The sequence below is a fragment of the Sylvia atricapilla genome, chromosome 16 (assembly GCF_009819655.1).
Source record: "Sylvia atricapilla isolate bSylAtr1 chromosome 16, bSylAtr1.pri, whole genome shotgun sequence".
Taxonomy (NCBI): Eukaryota; Metazoa; Chordata; class Aves; order Passeriformes; family Sylviidae; genus Sylvia; species Sylvia atricapilla.
Window position 1 is genome coordinate 5386851 of NC_089155.1, and position 17671 is coordinate 5404521.

General features: G+C 52.6%; 2 protein-coding genes across 6 annotated transcripts in view; one reads left to right on the plus strand and one right to left on the minus strand.

Moving 5' to 3' along the window:
- The window catches only part of PLCG1 (phospholipase C gamma 1), a 40827-nt gene extending 30430 nt beyond the window's left edge, over positions 1–10397 (plus strand). The window contains exons 16-32 of one of the 4 annotated variants that reach the window (XM_066330590.1): positions 140–327; positions 628–828; positions 1234–1353; positions 1629–1809; positions 2100–2177; positions 2647–2750; positions 2997–3093; positions 3194–3263; positions 3478–3635; positions 4140–4236; positions 4680–4904; positions 5733–5881; positions 7590–7704; positions 7891–8052; positions 8543–8631; positions 9229–9413; positions 9781–10397. In XM_066330590.1, the coding sequence (XP_066186687.1) occupies positions 140–327; positions 628–828; positions 1234–1353; positions 1629–1809; positions 2100–2177; positions 2647–2750; positions 2997–3093; positions 3194–3263; positions 3478–3635; positions 4140–4236; positions 4680–4904; positions 5733–5881; positions 7590–7704; positions 7891–8052; positions 8543–8631; positions 9229–9413; positions 9781–9823 (2262 nt within the window). In that variant the 3' untranslated portion in view covers positions 9824–10397. The remainder of the gene's footprint in view (positions 1–139; positions 328–627; positions 829–1233; positions 1354–1628; positions 1810–2099; positions 2178–2646; positions 2751–2996; positions 3094–3193; positions 3264–3477; positions 3636–4139; positions 4237–4679; positions 4905–5732; positions 5882–7589; positions 7705–7890; positions 8053–8542; positions 8632–9228; positions 9414–9780) is intronic. The other 3 variants (XM_066330592.1, XM_066330593.1, XM_066330594.1) reach the window with 3 other exon arrangements.
- Positions 10398–10813: 416 nt separating this feature from the next.
- ZHX3 (zinc fingers and homeoboxes 3) overlaps positions 10814–17671 on the minus strand; it is a 47614-nt gene continuing 40756 nt past the window's right edge. For both annotated transcript variants that reach the window (XM_066330595.1, XM_066330596.1), the window contains exon 4: positions 10814–16487. In XM_066330595.1, coding sequence (XP_066186692.1) covers positions 16477–16487 — 11 coding nt within the window. In that variant the 3' untranslated portion in view covers positions 10814–16476. The remainder of the gene's footprint in view (positions 16488–17671) is intronic.

Sequence of the window (17671 nt, forward strand, 5' to 3'; positions counted from 1 at the left end):
GGGAGAGCCTGTGGGGGGAAGGATGGGAGCTGCTTCAGGAACTCCCTGGTCCCAGCTGGAAGAGCCCTGAGCAAAGCAGAATCCAGCACCATGAGCCTGCCCTCAGTAACCCAGGTTGATGTTTTATTCCCCCTGCCAGGCGAGCAACAGCACAGAGCTTCACTCCACGGAGAAGTGGTTCCACGGGAAGCTGGGCGCGGGCCGTGACGGGCGGCACATCGCGGAGCGGCTGCTGACGGAATACTGCATCGAGACAGGGGCCCCTGACGGCTCCTTCCTCGTCAGGGAGAGCGAGACCTTCGTGGGGGACTACACCCTCTCCTTCTGGTGAGGGCCCTGGCACCAGCCACTGCTCTCTGCCACTCTGGGATTGTTTCCTCTCGACGTTTCCTTCAGTGGTGGGGTCCCATTCCTGGGGGAATGAGCAGTTTCTCCCTTGTTTTTGTGCCTCAGCATCATGTCAGCTCCCTGTCCCGGTGCAGAAGGGTCAAGTCTCTTGTGATCCTTATGCAGTCACTCTCCTGTGGGGCAGGAATGCCGTGTCAGGCTGGAGCTGTGCCCGAGGCAGGTACAAAATCCCCATGGACAGCCCTGGCTTATCCCCTCCTGGCCCTCCCTGTTCCACAGGCGCAATGGGAAGGTGCAGCACTGCCGGATCCACTCGCGGCAGGACGCCGGCAGCCCCAAGTTCTTCCTGACGGACAACTTGGTGTTCGACAGCCTCTACGACCTCATCACCCACTACCAGGAGGTGCCACTGAGGTGCAATGAGTTTGAGATGAGACTGACAGAGCCAGTGCCACAGACCAATGCCCACGAGAGCAAAGAGTGAGTGCATGTGTGTGTCCATTGGGCAGCAGGGACACTGTAGGAAGCTCTCACAGGTCTCTCCTCAGCCATTTCTCCCTTTCTGGAACTTTCTGATCCCCACTTTTTCCCCATGGAGCTCTGTCACAGCAGCCATGCTGCCCAGCTTCGTTGTTCATGGAGCTGAATGTCACGGAGGCTCAGTGCAGAGCACAGAGCTGCTGGGTTTGGTTGGGATGCCCTCACCCATGCCACACCTCACCAAAGGGCCCTGATCCTACTTGCCTCATTGCAGTCCCTATCTTCCTCTGGAGGATTCGAGGAGCCTTTTAGGGGCTGGAGGGGAAGCCAGGTGCTGTGGCAGAGGAGTGGGATGGTAAGGGCTGGGTGTGTGTGACCTGTGCACAAGGATGTCTCTCCTGGCAGGTGGTACCACGCCAACCTCACGCGGGCCCAAGCCGAGCACATGCTGATGCGGGTGCCCCGTGATGGAGCCTTCCTGGTGCGCAAGAGGAGCGAGCCCAGCTCCTACGCCATCTCCTTCAGGTGTGTCCCTGTGACAAGGGTGGAGGGTGCTGGAGGTGGAGCTGGCATGCTGCAGTGTGTGAGAGAGCAGGAGAGGTGCCATCAGCCCTCACAGAACTCCTCTTGCTCTGGGATGGCCCTTGAATAAGTCCCTGAGATCCTGCTCATCCTCCCATCGGGAGACGGCTGTGCTCTGCCACCACACCAGGGGCTCCTTTTCCTTGGTGTCTTTATTTTGGCAGAGACCTTCTCTTGCCAGGTGCCAAGTGGCTTCTCCCTGTGTTTCCTCCCTCCAGGGCAGAAGGGAAGATCAAGCACTGCCGGGTGCAGCAGGAGGGCCAGACTGTGCTGCTGGGCAACTCGGAGTTCGAGAGCCTGGTGGACTTGATCAGCTACTACGAGAAGCACCCGCTGTACCGCAAGATGAAGCTGCGCTACCCCATCAACGAGGAGACCCTGGAGAAGATCGGGACAGCGGTGAGTGCAGGAGCCAAGGAATGATGGACAGGTCATTTTTGAGCTGGTGGTGTCTGAGACATCCCTGTGCTTTGCAGCCCACACCTCTTGGGGCTTCCTGACACTTGACTGAAGTTTGGTGCTGCCCCTCTGAGCCAGGCTTGGGCTGCTGTTTGCTGGCTGCAGCATCATCTTTGGTCTTGTGCCTTCTTGTTCCTTCCTTCTTGTGCTCCCACTCTCCACCTAGCCCAAGGTAGGGAACCTTTTCTCCTGCAGTCACTGCTCTAACCACTGTCCCTTTGCTTCCACAGGAGCCTGACTATGGAGCCCTGTATGAGGGACGCCATCCTGGGTTCTATGTGGAAGCCAACCCCATGCCCACCTTTAAGGTACACTCTCACTAGTTTGGCACAAAACAAACTGTAGGGCTGGAGGGTTTAGCCAGGGTCTTTTTATTTTTCCAAGAGCTGTATTAGTTTGCACACTCATTTCTAGACTATGAAGAAAGAGACAGTGGAGGTTGAACCTCCAGGTTCCCAAGCTGGGCTGCCTCTTGTTCTGAGCTGTCCAAACTAAGCCTATCAGTGGCTCTTGGAACAGAGGACAGTGCCTGTGTGGGGCCATACCAGACTTGAGAGCTCTGCTTTGGCATAAATGTAGGCCTTGATTTGCCCTGCAAGGTGTCACTAGGGTGTGGCAGCCTCTGGCAGCAGGGCTGGATGCTGCCTGCCTGTTCATGATGTTCCTCACAGTCCCCCAACAAACACATCTGTGGTGGGAGGTGATCTCTCATCCTGTGGACTCATTGTCCACGTGTCCATTCCCTGCCCAGCCTCATGGGACCCCTCCTCATTGCAGTGTGCAGTCAAAGCCCTGTTTGACTACAAGGCACAGAGGGAGGACGAGCTCACCTTCACCAAAAATGCCATCATCCAGAATGTGGAGAAACAGGAAGGAGGCTGGTGAGTTGGTCCTGAGCCTCCCTTTTCCCTAGGAGATATGGTCAAACCTTGTTGTCACCATCCACACAAAGGTGTGTCCACTCTAGGAGTGGGTCTGTCTGGGGGTTACCTGTGAGCTGCACTGTTCCAAAGCCTCACAGACCCTAAAAGCAGATGATGGAGGAGCTGCCTGCTCCCCTCACCCCCACTCAGAATACTCTGGGGTCCCGTGGTGGGTGCTGACATTGCCCCTTCCCTCCCTTCCAGGTGGAGAGGAGATTATGGTGGCAAAAAGCAGCTGTGGTTCCCTTCCAACTACGTAGAGGAAATCACTAGTCCCACTAGCCTGGAGCCAGAGCGGGAGGTGAGTATGGCCACGAGTGCAATGAGGAGGGTTTGTGACCCCTGAGCTCGGCTGCTCTGCCCACCGTGCCCAGCACCATCCTGCTGTGCTTCCTTCCCAGCAGCTGGATGAGAACAGCCCGCTGGGAGACCTGCTCGGAGGCGTCCTGGACGTGCCCTCCTGCCAGATCGGTGAGTGCCAGGGAGGGAGCATTGCAAAGGCCCCTTGAGGCTTCTCAGCTCATTGCTTCCTGGGCTCCATCTGTGCCTCCAGTGGCCAGGAATGGGAGTTCCCTGTAGCTGTAGAGTGCCATGAATCCCTGTGCCTGTCTTCTCCCCTCCTCCCTGTGAAGGGCTTGGCTCAGCAGGCGCTGTGACCTTGCCCTGTGCTCCCTGTCCCACGCAGCCATCCGCCCCGAGGGGAAGAACAATCGCCTCTTCGTCTTCTCCATCAGCATGTCCTCCGTGTCACGCCTGTCCCTGGACGTGGCAGCCGACACCCACGAGGACCTGCTGGACTGGGTGAAGAAGATCCGGGAGGCAGCTCAGACAGCTGATGCCAGGGTGAGCCTGTGACAGGCAAGGAGGCATCTCCTGGACAAGTGCTGGTTTTCCCAGGAGCCGAGGAGCAGGTGGAGGCTGGTGGGAGACAGTGAGGTGACAGCCTGCGGTGGGTGGCAGAGCAGTTACAGAGATGGTAAAGCCAGAGCAATCCCGGACAACGTGGCAAGGGGTGGTGGCCACTCAGATTGAGAGGTTCAGGCTGGATGTTTGGGAGGATTGGACAACTGAGTGGGTGCTGCAGCCTCAGGACATGGGGGATCTCCATCTGTGGAGGGTGGCAAGGCCGGTGATGCCCTGTGCTAGTACCAGTGCCAATCCTGCTCTGGGCAGGATGTAGGCCCTACCTATGTGGTGTCCCCCACACAGACCTGGCAGATCTGCTGGTGGTCCCCACAGTGTTGGCAGGAGCCACACCAAGCAGTGAGGGCCAATTTATGAGTTGGGTCATCCATCACCACTGCTCCTGACACCTGGCATGACACCTCTCTCACCCTCTCTTGGCAGCTCTCTGAAGGGAAGATGATGGAGAGGAGAAAGAAGATTGCCCTGGAGCTTTCAGAACTGGTGGTCTATTGCCGACCTGTGCCCTTTGATGAAGAGAGTGAGCATCTGCTGAGCTGGTGGCCATCACAGGCAGTCACTGTGGCATTACAGACCCTGTGGCGTGCTCCTCTGCTGAGATCTTTGGCTAGCTCTCAGCAGAGGCTGGGTGTCCAAGTCACCAGTTTACCTTGGAGCTCTGGGTAGCTCCAGAGGGTAGAAGTTCCCTTCCCTATCCCTCTGTTGCTGGGGTCTGTCAGCACCCAGAGCAGCTGCTGAGGGAGTGGGGCTGGGGAGCATCATGCCTGGTCAGTGGGAGCTGTATTGGTGCTCTCAGTCATTGATGTTGGACACTTGGCAAACACGCACTGGGGCAGAGCAGAGTCTGCACAAACCCTGGTGGCTGTGCCAGGGGTGAGAGGATGGTGTTAGGAAGGAGCTGGGGTGGTTAAGTGTCAGCAAAGGGAGTGTGCTGCTGGCTCACACGGTGCTGTCCCCTCCCAGAGATCGGCACGGAGAGGGCCTGTTACCGGGACATGTCCTCCTTTCCCGAGACCAAGGCGGAAAAGTACGTCAACAAGATCAAGGGCAAGAAGTTCCTGCAGTACAACCGCCTGCAGCTCTCCCGCATCTACCCCAAGGGCCAGCGCCTCGACTCTTCCAACTATGACCCCCTGCCCATGTGGATCTGTGGCAGCCAGCTGGTGGCACTCAACTTCCAGACCCCAGGTGAGGGCAGAGGGCAGGGAGGGTGGGCTGGCTCCGGGGGTACCCTGTGCCACCTCTGAGCCACCTGCTGAGCCCCTGCTCCTGGCAAGTGGGGGGCTGGGAGGGGCTCTGGCTCTTGGAAGGGCTCTGCAGGCAGTGAGACCCAAGTTAATATGCTCCAGAGGGCTGGATTGGGCCAAGGAGCTGGACTGAGGCTGGGGATTGTGCCATGAGAACAAGACAAAATGCAAAGGAGGCAGGGAGTTCTCCCAGGTCCCTGGTGACAAGCAGGACAAGGCAGGGAAGGTGCCAAAGGGGATGGTGCAGCCCCAGGCGTGGGACACCAGCTGGTTTCATGGTCTGAGTCCAGCTGGCTGCTCTTCTTGCCTTCCCCCAGCTTCCATTCCTGCTCCTGCCGTGCAGTCCAGCCTTCCTTTCCCTGGCCTTTGCCAAACCCTCCTGTGAGCCTGCTCAGCTCACTGGCACACCAGCAAACGACCTGCCTCTTTTTTCCTGCTGGCTTTTTCATTCCTTCTGTGAATTCAAGCATCTCACAAGGGGTTTGGCAAATGCTACAGTCAGCACAAGGCAAGCTGGCAAAAGCAGGAGGAAAAGAGGGAGGTGACCTATGGAGCACTGGATGGCTGGGCAGATTGTGCATGAGGGAGTCACCTCATGGCCCCAGCATGTGCACAGGCCACAGCGGGGACACATTGCTCAGGATTGCCAAGGGGTGAGCCAGGTCCTCTTGCCAAGGGCTTCCTGTGAAGCTTCAGTGATGGGGGTGATGATTCAGCTTATGAAAAATGGTCTCCTTCATCTCCTGTATCTCCTGCCTGTGCTCTCCAGACAAGCCCATGCAGATGAACCAGGCCTTGTTCATGTCCAGTGGCCAGTGTGGGTACGTCCTGCAGCCGACCAACATGAGGGATGACATCTTTGACCCCTTTGACAAGAGCACCTTGCGGGGCACAGAACCACTCTCCATCTCCATTGAGGTCAGTACCTCCTCCTGCTCTGGGGGGATGCAGGGGCAGACCCCAGTGGTTATACCAGATTTGGGGTGAGAGAATGTTTTTCGGGGCTCCTGGCTCTGCCTGCAGCTGCTGCTCACCAAACCTGTTCAGCCCCTGTCCTGCAGCACAAACTGGGAGAGCCCTCGCTGAGGAGGGGCACTCATGGGTGCTGCTGAGGGTGCCTGGAGAGGAGCAGCAGGAGCATCCCTGGATGCTCCCCGCAGGACTGCTCCTGTCCAGGTCCCAGTGCCAGCAGGTGGCATCGACGAGCCGCAGAGGTGGCAACCCTGTCAACAGAGCCTGGCCGGGACTGTATCCACCGGCTAACAACACGAGGGCTGTGCCATGGCCCCTCTTGGGAAGCTGATCGAGATCAAACTTTTCAGGCCATTTCTGTGTTGTGCTGCTGGTGATGATAAGAGGAGAGGAGCTGAGGGTGGAGGGTGCCAGAGGATGGCTGTGCATGCTTGATGAGGTTTTTTTACTTTTCTAATGGTGGAACTGAGGCTGGATTCTTCCTGTGTCAGCTCTCAGAGCTGCATAGCAGCAGCTCTGCTCAGCAGGCAAAGCTCTTGGAGGGCTGTGCCAAACCAGCTGGGTGTCATCTTTGGACCAGCAGGGTCCAGTAGCCTGTACAGGCATTCCCTGTGATCTTGAAACCAAAGGGTCATCAACAATCTCCTTTGCCAGTCCCCTCAGCTCATGTAGACCTTGGGGAGGATGCAGTGGAGAGCCTGCCTTTTGGTGCTCACAGGTTTCCTCTGCCACCACCTCTGTTTCAGAGTGATCCCACCTAAAAAAGCTACATCCCTTCTCCATGAGGACACCCCATCACGTAACCTCTGCAGCACTGACCCCATGTCTCCCTAAAAATTCCCTCCCCCATCTGTTTTCCAAGTTCTTCCTGCACCTCAGGATGTGCCTGCCACCACCAGGTGTCAAGAGTCATTGTGCCATAGCCAGTCACTGTCGCCTTTAAGAGACAGGCTCAGTCTCTCTTCTCTGGCAAAACTGCCTGCTGTCCCCAGCAAAGCCAGCTTTCATGGATGGAGAAGCCATCCCGAGCCCAGCATGACTCAAAGCACATGATCCAGTGTTGGCAGCAGGTCCTTCCCCTGCAACAGCAGCGTGCCGACAGCACACTGGAGCGACATATGGCCACGGGCAAGAGGGAGCTGTGATTGCTTTCTCCTGCGAGGGAGCAGGTTGTCATTTGAGTGGAGCACAGGCTGTGCTGCAGACACGAGGCAGAGCAGTGATGGAGGGCAGCTCCTTTTCCTCCTCTCATCAAGGAGGGCCGAGAAGTTTCAGCAAAGATGAGGGGGTCCAGTGTAGTGCCCCGGCAGGGAACAGTGCTCGGCTGGGAGCCCAGCTCCAGCTTGGCAAACGGGGGGAAGGATGCTGTGGCCCAGGCCTGGCTGTGCTGGCAGCAGGCAGGGACCTGGAGCAGTTCAGCTGCTTTTTTTTATGGCTTACAAGTCAAACTGGGGATCAAGAACACTACCGCAGCTTCCAGGGGTGGGAGCTATTTCTCTCCAAAATGCCAGGCTGGGCTGGCTGTCAGTACTGCTTCTCTCTCCAATTAGCAGAGCCAGGGTGATTTATTTGGGAAGAAAATGTCTTGGTATGCAAACACATTTTTCCCCTTTTGTTCCTGTCTCTTACCAAGTCTTTCCTGCTCTCTGCTCAGGTCCTGGGGGCCCGGCACCTTCCCAAAAATGGAAGGGGAATCGTTTGTCCTTTCGTGGAGGTGGAGGTGTCTGGTGCCGAGTACGACAACGCCAAGCAGAAAACAGAGATCGTGGGTGAGTGGGATGGTGAAGGGAAGGGAGAGAGATGCACCAGCACTCCTGATCCTGCTGTGAGCTGTGGGCTCTGCAGCAAAGCCTGGCACTGAGCTGGGAGCTGCCCTCGTGCTGCCCCTGAGCCCAGCATCAGCCATGGGGAGGGCTCAGTGGGGCTGCCCACTGACAGCTGTGTTTTGTGAGCAGCTGACAACGGCCTGAACCCTCTCTGGACCCCGAAGCAGTTCCACTTTCAGGTCAGCAACCCTGACTTTGCCTTCCTCCGCTTCGTGGTGTACGAGGAGGACATGTTCAGCGACGAGAACTTCCTGGCTCAGGCCACCTTCCTGGTGAAAGGCTTGAAGACAGGTGAAGCACTTGGGGCAGCAGGGAGGGGGGTGGTCATGGTGGTCTTCACCAGTTCACACTGCTGAGTTTCATGGGAGGGTGTTGTTGGGCCCCAGGCTGGCTCAGTCCCTCCTGTCCCCATGACAGGTCACATCCCAACCAGTTGAAGGCAGAGCCATTTGCTACAACAGCTCTTGGGGCCACCTGCCACTTTGAGGGAAATTTGGTAGTTTGGAGAATCACAGAATCATAGACTGGTTTGGATTAGAAGGGGCCCTAAAGGGCATCTTGTTTCAGCCCCACTACCATGGGCAGGGACACCTGCCACTATCCCAGGTTGCTCTGAGCCCCATCGAGCCTGGCCTTGGACACTTCCAGGGATGAGGCAGCCACAGCTCCTCTTGGCAGAAGAGAAAAAGGGTCTTGTGGGAGAAGAACCCCCTTGAGTTCTGTGCCAGGGCACTGCACCTCACCTGTACAGCGAGTGACACCAGGGCTGTCTCTGCCGCAGGTTTCCGAGCTGTTCCCCTCAAGAACAACTACAGTGAGAACCTGGAGCTGGCTTCTCTGCTTGTCAAGATAGACATTTTCCCATGCAAGGTGAGATTGGCTGCACACACGAGAAGGTGACAGTGCTGCAGGGCTGAGGAGCAGAGCCAGTGAGCCCAGCCTGGCCCTGTGGGGGCAGTGAGGCTCAGTGGTGCCTGGCCTGAGTGCCTGTGGCTGGCTGAATTCCCAGTGCTGCTCCATAGTTATGCCCAGCAGGAAAGCGAGCACTGGGTTTGCCTCCTGCAGCAGTCAGGGTGTTTCAGGCAGGGTCCTGCCTGCGCTGTGTTTGACTTGCCTGGAAATCCCTTCAGCCAAAGCTGAGGAGGCAGATTTGTCACAGCGCCTGTCTGTGCTCCAGGGACAGCTCAGGATCACGGAGCTGGCTGGCCTGGGGCTGTCCCTGTTGGCTTAAACGGAGGGCAGGGCTCCTTCTGAGACAGATGGTTCTTTTATTTCTTCATTTAAAATGGTGCTGGTGGGAGCCAATGATGGCTGTTAGAGCAGCTGCACATTGCAAACCCCAAGCCCCCCTGAGCCCTGGACACCCTGCAGGGCAGCCAGGACGCTGCACCACAATTGCCCTTACTACAGGCTGTACACTCAGAAATCACAAGCCCTTGACTAAAGCATTTTTTTTCCTTGTCCAAGCAGGAAAATGGCGAAATAAACCTCTTCAATGCTTCATCCCTACGGGAACGAGCAGGGGATGGCTCCAGCCAGCTGGCAAGCAGAGGCAGAGAGGGGTCCTTTGAGTTGCGGTACCAGCAGCCTTTCGAGGATTTCCGTGTGTCCCCAGAGCAGCTCGCTGACCACTTCGAGAGCCGGGAGCGAAGGTGAGAGCAGTGCTCATTCAGCTGTTCCCCGGCAGCACAAGGGGAAGAGCTGAACGAGCTCTTCCCCGTGCATTTAGTCTGGCTGGAGGCAAATGAACGCAGCCTCCCCCTGACCCAAAGTGGAGCTGCAGCCTCGTTCACTGCGTGCAAACCCTAAATTTGACCTGCACATTGTGCCATTGCTTTGTGGGAGTCACTGCTGTGGGAATAGGGTGGGACAGCACAGCTGGTGGCATTATCCCCAGGCAGGGGGGATGTGGCTGAGCCCCGGCTTTCCTCCAGCGGGCAACTTGAGGCCAGCAGAGCATTGTCCTTGGTCGTGGCACGGCGAGGCTGAGCTGTGTCCCCTGTGTGTGTCCCCTTGCAGGGTACTGCGGAGGACCCGGGTCAACGGGGACAACCGGCTGTAGCCCATCCCGGCGGGCGAAAGCACCTCCAGTGCTTGTGAATCTCACAGCACGCTGTGAACTGGTTTCTATGGAAACGGCACTGCTATGGCCTACTTTCAGGCAGCTTTTCCAGTTTCTCTGCTGAAGTGTGTTCGAGTGGAGAACTAAAAAATAATAAAAAAAAAAAAATATTGGGAATAAACCCCACCTTAACCAATCCCAAGCACCCACCAACCTTCACCACGAAGCCCTTAAGAAGCGCGTCGGTGCGGACAGGCTGCCAGAGGCCAGAGAACAAACTGTCTATAATCACAAGAAGAGACCTAAAAAACATCCCCAGCCCGCCTCTGTGTCACTGCTCTGCCTGTAATCCAGAGATGGTGTGCAGCTGCTGGAGCGTGTTTGCAGCCATCCCGTGCTGTGTCCATTCCCAGAGCTCCGGGCCAGGCGTGACTGCAGTGACCACAGCAGCACCTCTGTCTGTCCTGGTGACACCAGCTCTGACCTGTATAGCCACTGCCGAAGGGTCCAGTAGTGAAACTCTACATTTACAGGGCCGCTCTAGCTTTAAACGACAATAAAAGTGTCAGTATTATGTGTGTGCTGGCTCAGGTGTCTGCTGGTCGGTGCTGAGGGGAGGCTGTACTGCTCCCTCCTTCCTCCTGGCTTTAGGGCAGGAAAATAACCAGGAACAACCTCAGGTTTTATGCTGTTCACTCAAAAGGGTAAAACAAAGTTATGTGCTCCAGCTGCCTGTGCTGTTCTGAGGCAGCCTGGGGACAGAACTCTGGAATGAAAAAGCAGCCCTAAGGCAGAAGAGTCTTGGGCTCAGGATCCTGCTGGGGCACTCACTCACGGCCTTACCCCATGGAAAAACTGTCATTCTTTTAAAGTAAACGAGGAGGTTGTGGTGGAGCACTGCCAGCCCAGCAGCTGGAAGGCAGGCACAGCCATTCCCAGGGCAGCCCCTGGGCCCTCCCAAACCCCACGGCAAGCACCAGTGGACTCACGTTTGTCTTTTACGCTCTTTATTTAGGAACAACCAAAAATGTCTGGTTTCATTTCAACAAACTGTACAAGCAAGCTCTTCCCCTCGCCCACCCTCACATCCACATATACAAAAGGAAGGGAAACTTGCCGTTCACTTCTCAGAAGTGGCATTGTTGCTACAGGGAGTTCTTGCCCTCAGAGGGTAAGAGAGCAGGTAAAAGTCCATAGCACATACAAGCTACCCTAGCCCTAATAATAGCTACAGCCCACAACCACAGGCAGCTTCTTTTTTTGTTTCCTCTTTAAAACCTTTACCAAAAGTAAAAACTATTTCCTGTTTCACATGATTGCCAAAGTGACCATTTAAAATTGCGGTCTTGGAAAAAAAAAAAAAAAAAAACAACCAAAAAACAAAAAACCAAAACAACAAAGTAACAACCCCCCTGGAACCCCCCACACCTCCCCGGTACAAAGACAGCTTTACACAGCAGAGCTCTCACCCTGCTCCCTCACTGCACCGGCCACCCTTATGAAAGGTCCCGTTGCAGCTACAATTACATTTTCCTTTGGATAAATCCAAGCAAAAATTCCAGCTCATTCAGCACCAGCATGATTTCTAAATAACAATAATTAAAAAAAAAAAAAAAAAAAAGAGACCCCGATAGGCTGACTTTGTGGTCTGCTGAGAAACAAAGTGATCAACACGCTGTTCCCAAAGTCTCTCTTTTAGTGCAATGTTAGTATGTGCAAGGGGAATCACAGCCACGTACCCATAACACCACCACGAGCCAGATGGGGCAGAGAGAAAGTGCAATTTTAGCTAGAAATTTTCTATGCCATGGATTCCTAGCCCAACCTTCACTAGCACCAGTAAGCAAGGATCCTCCTAATACCACCTTCCATCAAGGGGCTTTAATTGTGCCACCAGAATATGCCGAATGTCAGCCAACAGAGCACTTGGGCCATAAGAAGAAAACCCAAAATTAAAAAAAAAGGTAAAAAAAAAATTAAAAAAATCACTGCTTACATAACAGAGCTCCCTTGCTCTGCTTTCTCTGCTTTAAAGTTTTGTGATGCTGATGCCAATCCAACATTCCTGGCACACACCACTGCCAGTAAAACATACAGCAGAAACTAAATTAATTTCCCAATAAAAAGAACAACAGGGATAGCCTGCAAGTGCCTCATTCCCCTCCATGTGTCATGTTGCCTAATCTTACCCTGCTGGCTTTGGGATCAGCTGAGAAGTGACACCAGAGGTTTACAGGTGAGCTGAATCACATCAGGACCTTGACTGAGCTGAAGAGAGTGAAGCCAAAATTATCTGGTCAACAGTGGAAAGAAGTTTACAAGCATTTTAAATACTGCCACCCTGATGGCAATGTGCAGTGTCACATTCACTTTGTAATTTGTGCTGAAAATCATTTTTTTCTTCTGATTGCCAATAAGCCAGCTTCTGATCAGGTTCTCTCTGTTATATCTCTAAGAGAATGGCTGCAAGGAAAACAATACAACACTTCTGCAGGTGACCAAAATCTGTTGCTTTACAATACAAAAAAAAAAATACCTAAAACCCTAAATGAAAAACGAGCCTACTACAGCTCCCTTCTCTTGAACTGTCAGGGGACACGTAACAAAAATTAACCCAGCAGGTATCTCCCAGCTCCTGTGTGAGGTTAAGGATTAGTGTTTCTCTGCCAGCAGCTACTGCTTTAGCTGGTGGCTTTTCCTGGTGACCAACTCAAGGAGGAGACATGAAATCACACTAAGATCCTGCAAGTACCTGTGCCCATCCTCCCACCACACTGCAGGCCTGATGCACAGCACCACTCAGCTCTCAGGAAAGTGGAGATAGGAGCCTGTAGATCATGGTTTGTTTAGTATTCTGCTGAAAAAAAAAAAAAACCAAACAAAAAACCCACACCAAAATTTCAAGGCTGCTAATTACAGAGCTGAAAAATAAGGTACCCAAATGAAACATGGAACAGTGTCTAGAAATCTCATGGCAGGGGCTGCTGACATCAACGAATAAAGAAACTCAGTTCCTTGCACCAGGAGAACCAGCAGCCCTTTTCATGAGCAAGCCAGAGCCAGCACAAATCAGGGTTTCGGGTTATTAAGCAATTGGATTGTGCCCTTAATCTAAGCAGCCTCGGAGACATAAGTAACAAGATTCACATGGATTAAAATTGATGGTTTCTGCTGTGCCTGCCAAGCCCAAGCTCAGGCACAGTGGATGGAGGTGGAGAATTTATTTTCCCTTCCTTACTGATGCTGGCTACATCACCTCGATCTTACACCCCTTTCAAGTCAAGATAGTCATCTTTGATTAGATGATGATAAATATTCACACACTATGAAGAATTGTGGTGACACTTCCTCTTAACACCACAAGAGCTGCTGTTGGGACTGTCAAGCCACCTCTCAATTTTTCTTTTCAGTTTTGGATGCAAACACTTTCCCAATGTCCTGCACCAAAACCCGAGTCTGTTTGGAGATGGCACCTGTTTCTCCTCCTCAGCAGAGAAACAGAAGACCACAGAGCTAAACCCTCAAAAATCTTCAGCTTATACTTTCATGGAGATTTCAAGTCTACTAAAAAATGCAGATAACAAGGAATGTAGGAGTTAGAAAGGGAACTCGATCATTTTTTGATTTCTTTTTTGTCTCTAAATCTTACCCTCCCCACGCAAAGGCGTTTGCCAGCCCCGTTGCCATGTCCGAGGGGAGTCTGCATGGAACCACTTTTTAAAATTCCTCTGACCCAAAAGAAAGAAAACTCCTGCTGTGCTTGTATGAATGCATGGAGACAAAGCTCAAAAACCTCAGCAGCTTCCAACCCTCAAGGCTGGTTTTTCTGTGTACACCGGGAAATTCTCCCTCTAGCTCACAAGACTTCTTTTCAATTTTTCTGGAAAACCGGCTAAATACAATCCAAGTGCAAAATACTTCAGCTAGTGCATCAAAACATGGTTTGAAGGGACCAGTTCATACCATAGTCCTTAAGCATTCCTGTAGATGGAGCGGGGATCACTCTTCCAATCAACCACAGGCCTTTAAGTGTACACCACAGAAATTCCACAGAAAATCACCTTGAATGGGCAAACTACACTTCCAACGTATTTATATAGCAAGTAGTTAGTAAAAGTGTACATTTTTAATGTACATCTTAATGCAATAAAGAATCAATGGCATATTTGAACTGTATATATGTGTAGTTAAATAAACCTGCATGTACATAGACACTACAGAGTAAATTGACTTACCTGTATTTGTTCTCTGAAGGTGACACTGTACATACATCCATATTCTCAGGCTGCACGACTCCCAGATCTGCTTTCAGCTCTAGAACCACACAGATTCTCCCCCCCTCCTCTGACATTTTGGGGTTCATAGGACTGTACTCATGAGGCTGAACCCCTGGGGCTGTCACCACAGGGCAGCTGTCCCTGGTCCCCAAAGAGAGCCATGGGGATGCCACCGGCTGAGCCATCACCAGCCAAGGTGGGATGGCTGCTGGTCATGCCTCCTACTGGTCATGGCCATCAACAGTGCTTCCAAAGGCAAATTTAGGGAGCTGGTACCACACAGGCTGCTCCAGGTCAGTGCCACAGCATGGTGGGATGGTTGGTCTGGCTATGGGATGCACAGTGTGAGTGGCCACATCCAAGGTGTCACCCTGTTCTCTGTGGGGTGCAGGTCACCTCTGTGTGGAGCAGATGTCACACCTGGCCCTGGTCTCACACCATGTGCCAGGGAAGCTCTGTGAGCTCAGGCACAAGCACCCAGCACATCCCACCAGGCGAGGGGAAGCCTCTGCCAGAGCACTGAGCAGCCACAGCCCCTTCCAGCAGCTGAGCAAGGCGGCCTCTAGAAGAGGGAGCAAAGAAAGAATTGCAAAAGCAAAGGCAATTAAAGGTAGAAATCAGACACCATCTTTGGAATAGGTTCTGAAAGAGCTTTTTTGGTTTTAAACCAGATTTTTTCTAAATCTCTGGATCTGATCCTCTGGGGTTTGCTACCCACCCTCCTAATAAATATCATTTACCACCAACAATAAAGTCTCCCACATTAAAAAGCTCTCACAAAATAAAAACCTTCTACTGAAAAAGCTTGGCTGAGTTGGCTTGGCAAAAAATAAGCAGCTATGACTACTCTCCATAAATACATCAGCAGATAAACACCAAAAACTATTTAAGTTAAAGGACAATGTTGGCTCCAAAACAATCCAGGAATGAACCAGCCATGAATTAATTCAAACTAGAAATTTAAAGATAGTTTCTAACCACTCAAAGTCAGTCAATTTCTCGAATAGCCTTCCAAGAGCAAAAGTGAAGGCAAAACATGGAACCAATTTGGAGTTGGGATTTGATTCGTTTGTGACAGAATGATCTGACACAGCATTTGGCTGGACTATCCAGCTCAAGAGTTTCCCTTCTAGACTTTGTTTTCTATTAGAAAAGAATATTTAAAGCAAAAATGTTCAAGTAGTTGCATCACACAGCAACCACCCAAGACAAGGCTCATTAAAAATGTACAGGTACCAACCAGCAGGCAGGATAACCGGGAAATTTATTTTGCTCTTTTGCCAGAACTATTGCACGTGGCCTGGAGATAAAAAAGGGGGGAAAAATAAGAAAAGAAAACCAAAAAGGACTGGATCAAACACTTGAGATCACCAGCAGTACTGCAGGAGGATCTGCCACGTAGGGCTGCAAGAAGGAAACTTCCCGATGGCAGCAGAAGCGCTGCCTTGGAGACAACAATGACTTGAACCACTCACAGCCACACTGTGACTCTCTGCATTTGTTCTCTGAAGAACAGGCTGTTCTCTCCAAACAATGAAAAGGATTCCAGGTCAGGATGCAAAAATTATTATGTGCTAGTTCTCAGAGATTAAAGAGAGACTTGGAGATTTAACAGCCTGTTACAGTCAGCCTCCATGAGCACAGGGGAACGTGTTCTAGCCAGCAAGGGAAAAATGACACCAAACTGCATCTCCTGGGCTGCCCAGGTCTGGGAACCTGCTGCTTATCAGAGTATGCAATGCTCACTCTAACTAACCTCATGTGGAGGAATGAGAACCTCACTCAAATTCAAGACTGGCAGTTTTCTTCTCAAATCCCATCCCTTTCATAATACTCTCACACTTGTGTGCCCACAAAGCTCTTCACTGCCAGGGGTAAGGACCAGAAAAGGCAGAGAGGATATATGCAGTCATGCCAACCTTTAGAGAACAAACACCTTAATGGACAGATGAAGAAAAAAAAAAAAAAAAAGAAAACAGAAACAAGTACTATGCCATGATAGTCCATATCTAAGCAATGATCTTGTTTACACAACGTCTGAGATTTGTTATGCTTGTATAGGCAGCTGTAGGCATCGGTATATGAATATGAAATCTGAAAGTCTGTCACTGGAAAGCAAACAGGAGCATCCTGTTTCCTGGGTGTGAGCTGAGCCCCCACCATCCCCTGGGCTGGGCCACTGAGAGCTCAGCACCGAGTGCCCAGTTTGTGCACGTGCTGTTTGCTGTGCTGTGCCCAAAGGTCTCATGGATGGCAGTGCTTCATCACCACGTCCTGCTCCTCAGGCTTGCATCAGGCCGGCCCATGGGTTCTCCTAAAGATCACAGATTTCTTCTCAAGGGTAAGAGCGGATCCTCCGGGGCTGGTGGTTTGAGTTCAGTCTGTTTCTGGAAAAGAACAGAGGTGTCAGAGATGCTCCTGGCCTTGCTCCAGGTGGAGTGTGGGTGGGGAGGAGGGGATGTAGGAGTGCCTCAGGATAGGCAAGATCAGGAGCCTTGATAGCTGCAAAGAAGGGCTAGCAACATTCAGAGGGGCCAGGAAATCCAAAATCCTTGAGGGAGTGGAGTTGGCTTTGCATCCTCTAAGGAGGGATGCACCTTTGCTAAGCACCTCCTGCCTCTGTGCCACAAGGGTTGACAGCAGCCCCTCACTCTGGCTGGCAGAAAGCCATGCTCAGAGGGCACTAGCAGGGGCACAGCCACCTCACCAGCACAAAAGCTGGCCCCCTACCAGTCCCCAAAGCCATCATTCCCCTGCAAAGCACACAGAATGTGCTGCAAAGGCAGGAGTCATCCAAACCCATGCTCCACCTTCTCCAAATCAAATGGGAAGGGAAGAAATGAATTTTACTCGATTTTTATAATTATTTTTAAAGGCCTGCAGCCATGGCAGAGGTGTGTGGGAAGCTCCAAAGCGAGGCAGTGGGACTGGAGAAGGTCCCAGCTGGCCAGCAAGGAGCTGTGTGCTTGGACCACCATGGGACAGGGCCAGCACTTGGCCATCCCCATCTGGTGGGAACCCCACCAGGCAGGAAATAGCCCCCAGCTGCACTGCAGAAAAGCCCACAAAGGGCTTGGAAACACCTCTCCTCTCCACCACACACATGCACACACAGACACACGCCCTCCAAAAGTGAGTTCTGGAGACTCCATGTCCCCTCCTGCCTTTACAGCCTCCACCTTCACCACCTGAGCCTTTCTCCACACCGAACAAGGATGTTCACTCTGGAAAGCAGGAGAGGGAAAGGCAGGCATTGGTACATCTGCCGCTGGAGGTCACATAGAGACATGGAAGGCACCAAGGGCACAGGACAAGCAGCCAGGCCTCTTTCTTCCTGAATACATAAACAAGCCCATGGGCCATCTTCCCACAGGGCAGGTAAAATGACTGGAGCCGTACTCCAGCTTGAAATAAAGCCAGGATTTGGCTTCTGCCAGCACCCAATGACCAAGGTAGGAAAAGGCAGGCAGTCAGCGGCACTCATGTCATCCTGCCAGACTCTCCTCACTCTCCTTCTTCTATGCCTTTCTTTCAAGGAGACAGCTCCTCACCACTTCCTCAGTTAAACCTC